Source organism: Diabrotica virgifera, chromosome 3 (genome assembly GCF_917563875.1).
Source record: "Diabrotica virgifera virgifera chromosome 3, PGI_DIABVI_V3a".
NCBI classification, from domain to species: Eukaryota; Metazoa; Arthropoda; class Insecta; order Coleoptera; family Chrysomelidae; genus Diabrotica; species Diabrotica virgifera.
In genome coordinates this window covers 70,342,087-70,356,021 of record NC_065445.1, presented here as the reverse complement: position 1 = coordinate 70,356,021, position 13,935 = coordinate 70,342,087, and the positions used below count along the sequence as shown (strand labels likewise).

At 35.5% G+C, this 13,935-nt stretch overlaps 1 protein-coding gene across 1 annotated transcript in view; it reads right to left on the bottom strand.

The window, feature by feature from the left end:
• The window catches only part of LOC114325285 (PAX-interacting protein 1), a 76,243-nt gene that overhangs the window by 14,747 nt on the left and 47,561 nt on the right, over positions 1–13,935 (bottom strand). The window contains exons 11-13 of the mRNA XM_028273302.2: positions 13,202–13,488; positions 8,366–8,597; positions 93–306 (exon numbers count right to left, since the gene is read on the bottom strand). Coding sequence (XP_028129103.1) covers positions 93–306; positions 8,366–8,597; positions 13,202–13,488 — 733 coding nt within the window. The remainder of the gene's footprint in view (positions 1–92; positions 307–8,365; positions 8,598–13,201; positions 13,489–13,935) is intronic.

Genomic DNA, 13,935 nt, shown 5'->3' with positions numbered 1-13,935 from the left:
ACATTACGTGCCATACCTGGGAAATTTATTGTACCATGCGTCAGGACATTACGTCCCAATATAACTTTTTCAGTAGGAAAATGCATACTTACTTGACCATTTGTTTCATTTTGTTAAGATCGCCCACTAACGAAAAGAGGATTTTATATGAGCAATTGGCCATTATTTCATCGCTAATATTATCGTTTTCGTCTGTTGGTTCAATCTTAGGTTTCTTTGGTTTCTTAGGTGTAACCGTGGGGGAGGCACTTCTTTTTACACGTTCATACGATTCTTGGGAAATGTTAATCGGAGCCTTCCATGCCACTAAAACGTAAGTAGAATGTTTAATAATGTAACTATAATTAGGTAAAATACGCAGGTTATTTACACGTCAGCCATTAACTTATATGAACGAAATTAAATGTCTTACGTCAAACGTATGTTGTAGATGTAAGTGTGGAGAAATGAGAGAGTACATTAAGATTTACATATGTATTAATTCATCTTAATAATTAATCTTCAAATATTATTTAATATTGAACTGGGTCAAGATTGAGAAATATCGAGTAACTTTTTGTAAATAAGTGTGCTAACCCTTGAGTCACGACTGCTGTATGGTCGTAATAACACATTTTGATTGTTGTAAATAACAGAATTATAGATCAGAATAAACTTGTCCGTTCAGTTAAGTTTTATTATCCCTTAGCTGCTTGACATTGAAAAGAACCTTAAATAATACCGCCCTTACCTCAGATGGCGGCCATAACTTTAGAAATAATTAGAAGACCCTTAATGTACCGGCAAAGATGTTTGAGAAAAACTTTTATGAATATTTGAAATAAATTTGAATGAAATATTCTCCTTTTTTTGGCTGAAAAATATCACCACTTTGTTCATCTGCAATGAAACTCCTACACTTAATTCCAACATGGTTTAAATACTACCAGTAGAAGAAGAAGATAGTTTTTAATTCACCTAACGTAAAAAATGAGCTGAATTAAGGAATATCTAAAGACGCATGTATATGTTACAGTTCAAGTTGATTCTCCAACTAGTTGGAGTCAACTTCAACTGAAACGAGCAGTAAAAGTTGATTTTAAAAATTTAAATCAACTTTTACTAGTTGGAGTTGACTCTTCCTGAATCGATTCAGTAAATGTTGATTATACGAGAATCTCAAGTGCATTTTTGATGAGTGTGCGTTTCTTTGTTTTGACCGTTTCAACTACTTATTAGTATAGTCTGTAACGCCGCCCCCGTTAGGTAAATTATTCTGATACGATTTTTTGCACAAACTTACTCAAAGAAATACATCCGTATAACAATCCTTATAACAAATACACAGGGTGTCACGCGGTACCGCGGTCGAAAAATTGTTTAACCAATTTTTGTTAACCAAATTCACAAAAATAATTTTTACCTACTCTATCTCATATTATGTAAAGGTAAAGGTTTTATTGTGTGAAAATTGTAAATATAGATAGCAGTACATGAAGGGTTTAAAGTGTGTCTGAAGTAACAATGTATTTTAAATCGGTTTTACTTTTTCGCACTGTTTTTTAGCACACTTTCATATAAATAAACATCCTTAACTTTCGCCTTCGGGAGGAAATCAGACACTCCCTTGCAACGGCAACTGAAATGCTCACAAAACAGCGACCACGGAAGCAAAGATGGATGACAGAGGAAATATTGGATTTAATGGACGTCAACTAAAAAACAACAAATCTGTAGGAAAATATGAAATACCAGCTGAGCTATTGAAGTTAATCAACGAGGAAAACTTAGACCTTCTTCTTGGACTATTTAATAATGTTTACAATACAGGGACTATCCCTAAAATATGGCTTGAATCAGTCTTCATACCACTGCCTAAAAAGAAGAGTGCCAAATTATGGCAGGACTTCCGCCTTATAAGTATATTAAATAACATTCTGAAGCTTTTCTTGCGTATCATACAGAACAGAATATATTATAAAAAATGTGATGAGGTCACCGGTCAAGAACAATTTGGCTTCAGGAAAGGTATGGGGACACGAGAAGTAATATTCGGTCTTCAAACTCTGGCACAAAGATACAAAGATCAGCAAGCAGACCTTTTTATCTGTTTCATAGATTTTGAGAAAGCGTTCGATAGGGTGAAGCACATGACCTTGATAGAAAGATTGAACGACATTGGAGTCGACAAAAGAGATTCTAAAATTATAGAGGCTATTTATTGTAATCAGACAGCAATCATAAAGACCAATGGTAATACGTCAAGGCCAATTGAAATACAACAAGGTGTTAGACAGGGTTGTATGCTATCACCCATACTTTTAACGTCTACTCTGAGGTAATATTTGCGAACTCTTTATCGCATTCTTCAGAAGGAATCAGGATAAACGGGCAGAGAGTAAATAACATCCGGTATGCAGATGACACAGTATTAATGACTGATTCGGACCATAGTCTGCAGATACTGTTGGATAGGGTTACTGAGAGTTGTGAAAAAATGGGGATGAAGATCAATACTGCGAAAACCAAAGTTATAAGAATATTAAGGAACAAAAATTTACCTCTTCCAATAAGTATGTGAAACACCAACAGCTTGAATACGTAAGCCAGTACAAATATCTTGGTTGCTGGTTCAACAATCAACTTGATTATAAACAAGAAGTCAAGAGCGAGAATCGAGGTAGCCCAACAGGGGTTTATCAAAATGAAAAGCTTATTTTGTAACAGTAGCATTAATATCAGCCTTAGATGTCGTTTTCTGCATTGCTATGTGTGGTCAATACTTTTGTATGGAACGGAGGCCTGGACACAACACAACACTGATGAACAAGTTGGACGCCTTTGAACTCTGGCTTTATAGAAGAAACTTGAAAATACCTTGGACAACCCACACCACCAACGAATATGTTCTGAGGAGAATAGGTACAGATAGGGAACTGCTAAAAATCATTAAAGTCAGAAAAGTTAGCTACCTGGGACACATAATGAGAAACAAAAAGTACCGCCTCACGCAACTGATCATCCAGGGTACGATTGAAGGAAAACGGGGTCCCGGTAGGCGCCAGATTTCATGGCTTACAAATATCAGAGACTGGACCGGCCTTGATTCAACATCTTTGTTTAGAGCCGCATTGGACAGACAGATTTGCCAGTGTAGTCGCTAACCTCCACTAAAGGAGAAAGCACCACAAGAAGAAGAACTTTCGCCTTGTCATGGTGCTGACATGTGAGCAATAAATTCCAAAAAAGTTTTGACAGTTTTGTGGTTTGACAGAAGTTTGAATTTTTAAATGCCAAAATGGTGCAATGGTGCATCTCACTCGCACTCACATTGATAGCTGCGTCAATACGCTCCTAGCACTCATTGTTAATAATTAAAAATAACCGCTTAGTAATAAAATAATAACAAAAATTTCTCCAGTATCTTGTAGGGGGGTCGTTAAAATTCGTATGACAGCAATGACAGATGACTTTTGCATATTGTATACCTACCTAATTACTAAATCTGTAAAGTTTTGATTTATTTTGTATGAATATAATTGCGAAACACTACAGAATTTTACTTTTTGACATAAATTTTATTAATAATAAGATAAATTTTGTACAATATTTTTAATAATTAAAGTAAATAAATTTTAATTTCACTCAAATAAATAATCGATTGCTGCCATTGACCACTTACATTCAATCTCGGTTAATATGATTAATAATCGCGGCAGGTAAAGTAACATTCTTCTTTCAATACAACAAAGTGTTACTTTACTGTCGAAAATGAGGGCAAATGAGTACAATAATGGATGATTTTAGTGACGTTTGGCGATAAACAATGATTTTAAACAAATTCGCTAAAATAATTTTTTCACTTCGCACAAATTTTTTTAAGATCCTTTGGGCCTTTTTTCTCTAAAATTGACTGTTGTCGAGTTATTAGCGACTTAAATTTTGAAAAACGCCAAAATAACAATTTTTAAGGTTTAATAACTCGGTTAAAGATAATTATTGTGAAAGTCGAGCGAGCGGCCGTGGAGTAACGGTTTAATTGCTGGCCTCATACGCCAGTGTACGTGGGTTCGAGCCCTGCCAAAGACAAACCATTTTCATTTCCAATAATGACACGAGCCGTCTCACCGTACCTCGGAGAGCACGTTAAGCCGTCGGTCCCCCTGGGCTAGTGTACATCGACACTAGTTACTTGAGACAGGGTTAAAGATGTAATTGGCGCCGGAACTGTCCGAAAGGCAAAAATGCCATACGATATTATATATTATGAAAGTCAGAAACTAAAAAAAAATCAAAGATTAAAGCTACCTCTATAAGATCCTGAAGAAATTTTTGTCATTATTTCATTAATAAGATATTATTTTTAATTATCAACAATGAGCGCTAAGCGTGTATTGAGGCGGCCGTCAATGTGAGTGCGAGTGAGATTCACCATTGGACGGCCGGAATGGTGATCTCTTTAGCACTCACCATTGACGGCCACCTAATACGCACTTAGCGCTCATTGTTAATAATTAAAGATAAAGCTTAGTAATAAAATAGTGACAAAAATTCTGCTGGATCTTGTAGAGGGGGCTGGCTATAAACTTTGGTTTGGTCACTTTCTGACTTTCATAATAATGGATTTTAACCGAGTTATTAAGCCTTGAAAATGGCTATTTTCGCATTTTTCAAATTTTAAATCGCGTATAACTCGACAACAATCAATTTTAGAGAAAAATCACAAAATAGTTGCTCAGAATAACCCAAATGATCTAAAACAATATTGTTCGAAGTGAAATAATTATTTTTGTGAATTTGTCTAAAAAAAATTGTTTAAACAATTTATCGATCAAGGTACTGCCTGGCACCCAGTAGATTTGTTATAAGGACCTCTTTTTGAGTAAGTTTGTGCAAAAAATTCGAATCGGGGTAATTTACCTAACGAGGGCGACGATACACCTAGACTAATTTGAACATTTTCAGTAACATTTAATTTCTAGAATCGGCTGTTTGTATGAATCAGAATCAACTTTTACTAAATGGCATTGGGAAGAGTATACTTTTCCTAGTTGGAGTCTACTTTTACTAGTAAATGTTGAATATAAATCTTCATTTTATATTTATAATCAACTTTTACTGAAACCAGCCGTTAGAGTTGACTCCAACTAGTTGGAGTCAACTCCAACTGGATAATCAACTTGAACTGTAACATGTATACTATCTAGAGACATAACTAAAGTAAAAACTAAACAAATTTGGGGCTATCTAGCAACTATCCGGAACTACGCAACGGCGTAGAAACATGGATCATAACTGAAAATACAATACACCTTATTAATACTTTTGAAAGCAAGATATTAAGAGGCTACAGTAGCGCGTCATCAAAACGTAAAACGCGTTCCAAGATTGCGGCTTTAATTTTGAATATTTTGTCGAGATATTTGGCACACATATTCGTAATATAGTAAAGAATGACGGTATAGAGCCCAATTTGAGAAATATGTTAGTACGTGGAAATTACTCTATAATTAAATACAATATTAAAAAAACGAGCCTGTACCGCTATTAAGAACAAAAAAATACACTTTCTTCAAATATTTTTTTTTTATCACATACCTAGATTTTGTGTCACATTGGAACTACTAAAATTGATTATCTATAACAAGAAATCGAAAATATTATAACTACTAATATCTGATTACGCAACATAGAGAAATAGGCACTGTCAGTTTGACAAACCTGCGTCAGATTTCTAAGTGTAATAGCACTATTCTCTTATCTGTTCTGTTATCTGTATCGATATCTGTTCAGTGCAGTAGTGTATTATTTTAAGAATTCGTTAGGGATAGTAGTGTTTATTTATAATTAATTTATTATATTTTTGTGTAATAGAACTTAGTTGTCGAACTATTTGAAAAAATAGATTATTATTAATTATGAGTTTTGCAAGTATATTTTACGTAAAAGTATTTCTAATTCTAATGCACAGTATATAAAGTTTTAGGAGTTTGAGGATTTTTTATTCTAGAAATATCACCAATAGTTTAACATTTAAATTTTAAATTTAAATAAAAAACCAAAATACACGCTTCTAATAAAATTTTCACCTATTTTGGGTTATTCTGATATTTATTTACTAATAATAAAATTGTTTTCTATTACTTCCATTTAGCGCGCCTATGAGTATATTGTCACAATAATATTAGGTTTGTTCTAGCAAACAGTCAAACTAGTCAGAAACCGTCAGCAAACAGTTGGTCAGTGAGAGAAGATAATACAGTCACCAGTGCTATCCCCTCTACTCGCGCTGGTTGACTATTCGCTGATGGTTTCAAACCGTTTGAAACTGATGCTAGAACAAACCTATTGATCTTAGATAACGTCAAAAATTGCCACTGTTGCCAAAGTTTCGCAGAATTTTCGAAAAAGGGTGTGCTACTATCTCCTGAAGTAATATTGATGACGCGCTAATGTGGCCTCTTGAAGAGGATATTGGGACCCATTTGCGATAATGGTATATGGAGAATAAGGTTCATCCAGGAGTTATACTAATATTACAAAGAACCCCCTATAGCAACTTATGCAAAAATATAAAGATTGCGCTGGGCAGGTCACCTTATAAGAATGGATAACGATAGAACACCTAGTAGAACGTTTAGCGGAACTATGGTGGGACGTCGGCCAGTAGGAAGACCATGGAAAAGATGGATAGACGAAGTGAGAACCAATGTTAAAGAGATATTGAGGGTGGACAACTGGAGGAGAGCAGCCAGGGACAGAGATACTTGGAGGCGGATGCTGGGGGAGGCCAGAGCTCGACTTGGGCTGTAGCGCCATAATAGGAGAGAGAGATCTAACAACTGTCTGAATTAGGGACTATCTGAAGACATCGTTTTTGGACAACCTGTATGCTGTATGTTTCAGAAAATTTGAAAATCGCCATATACCCGCTAAATTTATATCAGATTTTCAAAATCCAAAATATTATATTAAAAACAACTTACGCTAGGATATTAAGTGATTTCCTACTTCTTACATCGATAACAAACGTTTGAAGTAAAATTTTTAATTTAATCGGTATAAATTGAATAATGACACTTGTGAAATGAACCAATGGATCGAGTATAGTTCTTTTACTACAAAAATACGCTTACGTCATTCAAGATTCCTGACATCAGAACCCAACAGCGTCGCCAAAATATTAGAATAGTAATTAAATGTGACGTATTTTCCAAATACTTCACATTTATTTACTATTCTAATTTGGCAACACTGTGGGGTTCTGACCTCAGAAATCTTGAATGACGTAAGCGTATTTTTGCAGTAAAAAACATAAATTAGTTATTGGTGATATAAGAAAAAGCATTGACGCCTTTGAACTGTGGTGCTGGAGAAGAATGCTTCGGATTTCATGGACGGAACACAGAACAAATCACTCAATCGTCTAAGAGCTTAATATTCAGACTCGACTTTCCTCTATTTGCCTCTCCACCGTCTTAAAATTTTTCGGCCATATTGCAAGAAGGAGTGATGATAATCTTGAGAGACTTATAATTTCGGGAAACGTTGAAGGGCGCAGAAGTAGAGGTCGCTCACCTACTCGATGGACGGATCAAGTACAGAAAGCCAGTGGAAAAACATTCTCTGAATCCATGAGGGAAGCTCAGGACAGAAGCCGATGGAAAGAGATAGTTGCTCGTATTATAGGGAATCACGACACTCAGCAATGAGGAAACGACTGAGGAGGAGGAGGTGATATAACAAAAGTAAATATATGTTCTGTAGGGAACTAGTGATGAAAGATTAAAGGTATCATATATAAATGGCAATAGTTATTTATGTACCAAGTCAGTAAAGTTACTCTTTATCGAACAAGTCTGATATTATGAGCAAACTAGCGTAGCGAGCTAGGCGAATAACAGACGAGTTCGATACAGAGTCTTTACTGACGTGGTACACACAAAATTTTATCGCCAACAATTTGATATTGGTTTTAACACTTACAATTTACAATTCAAGATTTTTTTAAATTTTAGATGTAATAAAAATTTCATGACAGTGATGACAGATGACTTTTGCATGATGGCCGCTTTCGATTTTTAATCGATAGCATTAATTACAAAATACTACAGAATTTCACTTTTTGACATAAATTTTATTAACAATGTCGTAAATTTTGTAGAACATTTTTAATAATTAAAGTAAATAAATTGTAAGTTAACGCAAATAAATAATCGATTACTGCCATCGACCACTTACATTCAATCTCGATTAATCGCGGCAGGTAAAGTAAAATTCTTCCTTCAGTACAATAAAGTGTTACTTTACTGCCGCAAATGAGTACAATAATGAATGGCTTTAGTGACGGTTGGCGATAAATATATATTTAATTTATTATGCCTACCCATTAAATTAGGTACCAGTTTTGGATCGAAACTAAAATTTGGTGGATTAGGAAACTGTTGATAGATTTGGTGCTCCAGTTGATTAAGTGCTGTAAAGTGTCCCAGCATGATATCGGTTAACCACTGTAGATTAACTACTGGAATTTGCCACTTCTTTGCATAGGAACATTTTTTACCATCGGCTTTGGCAGATATCAGCAATGTGTTGTGTTTCGAGAAATAGGTCGTGCACTAAAACAGAAATTTTCAATAATCAATAGTCAATCTAAGACAGATACACACATAAACAAAATCGGCGAATATTTTAAAATTTAAAGAATTTCTAGTTTTTTTTTTAATGTAATTATGTTTACAGTAGAACGTCGATAATCCGGACGTCAAAAATCCGGACCGTCAATAATCCGGATTTGTATCTAGCAAAAATATCTGATTCCTTTAAAATAAATTAAGAACTTAGGTGCGAAAAACGAACCTCTACCGCAGTTCAAAAATATTTTACACATTTTTTAAAAGCCCAAATAATGTCTGATGTTTTTTACTGTACACATGCTGCTATTATAGGTCTGGATCCCGCGTATGAAAAAAAAGTTGATTAATAGCAAGCTGAAAATTTGTTAATAGCTTAAGGGTGTCTAGTCGAATAAACTTTGATATATGGGAACACTGAAACAGGGGTAGTTTTAATTGTGGAACAGGTTAAAAATTTGGAACGGTCACAGCACGAAAACGGCACATTTATTTTGTCCGACAGAACAGACTTAAACTCTCCGAACAGAGATTAAACTCTCATGAAAAAATCAGACTGCTATTTATTACCTGTCATAATTCCTGTCATTTGACATATTCTACATGTTCCACTCATTTAAACGCCCATTTGGTGATAAATAGAAGTCTGATTTTTGCATGAGAGTTTAATCTCTGTTCGAAGAGTTTAAGTCTGTTCTGCCGGACAAAATAAATGTGCCGTTTTCGTGCTGTGACCGTTCCAAATTTTTAACCTGTTCCACAATTAAAACTACCCCTGTTCCAGTGTTCACACATATCAAAGTTTATTCGACTAGACACCCTTAAGCTAGTAACAAATTTTCAGCTTGCTATTAATCAACTTTTTTTTCATACGCGGGATCCAGACCTATTATAAATTAATTACAATACAGTGTTTAAACATAAAAAAAATGTTTTGATTAATTTCACCTCTATTTTTAGACACTTTACTGTACAAGAGAAAACATACAATTTTAAAACGTTTGTTGTACTTTAATGTGTATACTGGCTTTTTTTAGGTAATTTCGATATTCCGGATAATTTGATAATCCGGATGGGGTCCGGTCCCAACTAATCCGGATTATTGACGTTCTACTGTATTTACAATCTACATCATTAAAAGAGTATTAAGTAAATTTGTTCCATGTTTTTGGGCATCAAGAAGAGACTTCCAATGATGTCTCATCTTATTCTATTTATGTTAAAGTTTTAAAATAGGTCCTGAGGCCAGGTTCTATCTAGTCTCCTTGTGACAGGGCCATTATGGAATAATTCCCTTACTAACTCATTGTCATGGTGAATGGTACGCTCGTTTTGTGATTCCGAGGCTCGATTGATTTCTTCTCTAATGAAAGGTATATTTAAATTTTCGTGAAGTGTTTGATTAGTTACATACCATGGTGCATCCACTATTGATCTTAGAACTTTAGACTGAAATTTTTGGATGATATTCAGTGATGTTGACTTTGCACAACCCCAGAGGTGTAGTCCGTAGTACCAAATAGGTTTGAGTATTGCTTTGTACAGAAGAATTTTGTTTTGGATGTTGAGTTTTGATCTGCGTCCAAGGAGCCAATACATTTGCCGAAATTTTAAGTCTAATTGTCTTCTTTTAGTCTGTATATGTTTTTTCCAAGTAAGACGTTGGTCAAGATGGAGGCCAAGGTATTTAGTATTTATTTTCAAGAATTTCTAGTTGAAAAAATAAATTTTGATTAGCCCAATTATTTTGGCACTTTGTTACTTTGTATTAGCAAAAATAAGTTATTTCACGAACTTTTCATGAAAAAATAGGTTCTTGAACCCCTAAAGGAAGCATAGAGCTTCAGTGAAAACGCGACCTCGAGTTATATTTTGCGCTAAGGCCTTCACTTCATTCCAAGACTTTCCTTGACCTCTTTTTTATCTCGTCCATGATGGATATTCTCTAAGTTTGTGCTGGGCGACCTCTTCTTCTTCTTTCTTTTTCCTTGGGAATTCCACTTTAGGGCAGTCCTTGCAATACTGAAGCTATTTTTTCGAAGTGTGTGACGAATCCAACCCTACTCTCTGAACTTTATTTCATTTTCTACCCTCTTTTCTTCGGTCAGGTGTAGCAAATCTTCGTTTCTGATTATGTTAGGCCAGAAAATACGAACAATTATTCGTAGGCATTTATTTACAAAGAACTGCAGTTTGCCTGCAAGGTTTTGTCACTTTCCAGGTTTCACATCCGTAGAGTAGAACAGACATGACATTTGACTGGAATATTCCGATATTTATCTTTGTAGTATACTGGCAAAACGAACAAATTCAACAAACAATTGAAGATAACAAGAGCCTCAAAGTTCTAAGAAGACAATTAACAAATGGCAAAAAAGGAATAACGAAGCTAAAGGATAGAGATGGAAATATCATCAACAGACATGAATTATTAAGGGTAGTAGAATACTTCTATACGGAACTATACAACAGCCAACAAAACCATGATGAGCCACTAGAAGATTCAGGAAAAAGGTTAGTCAACCAAGGATCGGAATTGATGCCTGATATATCAACAGACGAAATCAGGAACGCATTGAGAAAAATAAAAAGAAATAAAGCTCCGGGAGAAGACAATATCGTTATAGAAGCCGTAAAGATTGGAGAAGACAGACTTTTAAACAACATAAAGGAATTGTTCAACTTATGTCTGCACCAAAGTGAAACACCTACAAGATGGCACAGTGCACTTACCATCTTATTACACAAAAAGGGCGATCCAACAGACCTCGAGAATTACCGGCCCATAAGCCTATTAGACCACCTCTACAAGTTATTCACAAGAATAATAACGAATAGACTGGAAACAAAATTGGATTTTTACCAACATAGAGAACAGGCGGGTTTTAGGAAAAACTTTGGCACTAACGACCACCTACACTGCATAAAAGGAATTATAGAAAAATCTATCGAATACAACCGACCATTGGTCCTAGTTTTCGTAGACTTTCGCAAAGCATTTGATACGATAGAAATTAACAGCATAATGAGAGCATTGGAGGAAAGTCGTATATATTATCGGTACTACAAACTGATAGCGAACATATACAATAATGCAACCATGACCATCCGACTACACAAAGATACCAAATCTATAAAAATCAAAAGAGGAATTAGACAGGGAGAACAAAGGTTCTCCCACCTACAATGCCGCCTGTAAAAAAGGATGAGTTAGATGCCGCCTGTAAAAAAGTTGGTTTAAACATAAATTTTGAAAAGACACAATACATTACAAATCTGGAACCAAGCGAAAATCCGAAAGTCAACGTCAACGAAATAGCATTGGTCCATAAATATAAATACTTAGGGCATGAAATCCAAATTGCCAGGGACAATCAAACTGCCGAATTACAGAAAAGGATCACCTTAGCATGGGCCGCATATGGAGCTCTATCAGACATCTTTAAGAGCAACTTGCCAAATTATTTGAAAAGGAAGACGTTCAACCAATGTATGCTTCCGGTCATGACTTACGGCGCCGAAACATTATCGTTAACCCAGGCCACAGCAACGAAACTTAGAGTGGCCCAAAGAAGAATGGAACGGTAACTACTTGGATTGACTCTCAGAGACAGGGTCAGAAACGAAGAAATCAGAAGAAGGACAGGCGTTACAGATGTCATAGAGCGAGTAGCATGGCTGAAGTGGAATTGGGCGGGCCATGTAGCCAGAATGAAGGACGGGAGGTGGACCCAAAAAATTACAGTGTGGAGACCAAGAGAAGACAGAAGAAGTAGAGGTAGACCACCTACACGATGGACAGACAACGTCAAAAGGATTGCTGGGAATTGGTTGCAGAAAGCCCAGGATCGACAAAACTGGAAGAAATTAGGGGAGGCCTATGTTCAACTTTGGATGCAGAAGACTGGATGATGATGATGATACTGGCCAGACTTCCAAACACGGTTGGGCATGTTGAAAGCTTGTTGAGTTTTTCGTATCCTGATAATGTCTTCTGTACATCCGCTGTCTGTTATGCCACTTCCAAGATACGCAAAATTTTCCCCATTTTCAATCTGCATATTATTAATAGTAAATAGTATGTTGTTTCTTGCATTTATTCTCATGGATTTGGTTTTATTAATATTGTCTCAAGGTTTTTAACCCTGTTTTATTGGCTTTATTGGAAAATGTTTCCAATTGGTCAGCCTCAGCCACATCTTGGAACCTTTGTCCTAATAGGCAGATATCGTCGACATATTTTAGATCGTTTAGGCGTATGGTTAACGTCAATCCTCTTGCATCGGAATCTAGTTTGGAGAGTACATAGTCTACAACAGCTGTTAAAAAGATGTTAAGAAAAAACGGAGAAAGTACGCATCTCTGCCTGACTCCAGTAAAGCTTCATTTAGACTTGGCAAATTTACTGGCTGAAAATACTTGCGGTCACTAAATCTGCCATGCATTTAAAAAGCATTGCAAGCAAATTTTGCACCTATGCTCTGAAGCGAAAATGATAAGGTCGGATTGGATGGCGAGAACGGATCTACAAGGAAATGAACAATACCTGTAATATGAGCGTATAATATAGCCTAAGAAAAATTACATACCTTTGCTCCTGTATATTTAACCATTTGCTTGACTCTTGCTCTATCGTTCCCTTCGAATCCGCTGATAGAAATCAAGTGTTTTGCTGCCGGTGTAGTGTCTAAGTAAATATTTGGAAGATGTAGAGCAGTCCAAGGTGGTAATACTTGTTTTCTTTGCATCACATCGCTTAACCAAAGTATAGTAACGCATCTTTTACAATCTCTTAATGCTTGCATTACTACACCGTGACGCTGGGTCTCACAGAGAACGTGTGTCACTCTGCTGCAGTATTGCTTTTCTACCTCACCTAGACAAAAGTTAATACATGATATTTAAATAATGACATATAAAAGACATTTACATATGTAACAGGTGGAAAGAGTAAATACAGGAATCATGAGTATTATTTCGATTACAAAGAGCATAGGGGTAAGCATGGACAGACAATCAATCAAATTAACCACATACGAATAGAAGCCAAACACACAAAGTGTCTATAAAACATAGCTGCAGTTATAGGACAAAAAATAGATGCAAATTAAGTTAGAATAAATCACATGAACATTAATAGTATTGACAGTACGAAGTTATATGACCAAAAAACAAAGAAAGAGAAATAAAGATGATTTGCGCACAAAAAACATCATTTCTGGAACAAATACTGATATAAACTCTATCTCTTGATAGAAACTTCTATCGAAAGACTAAAAATGGAAGAAGTCAGTAAAAAGTTAACACAAAATATGAAAAAGGT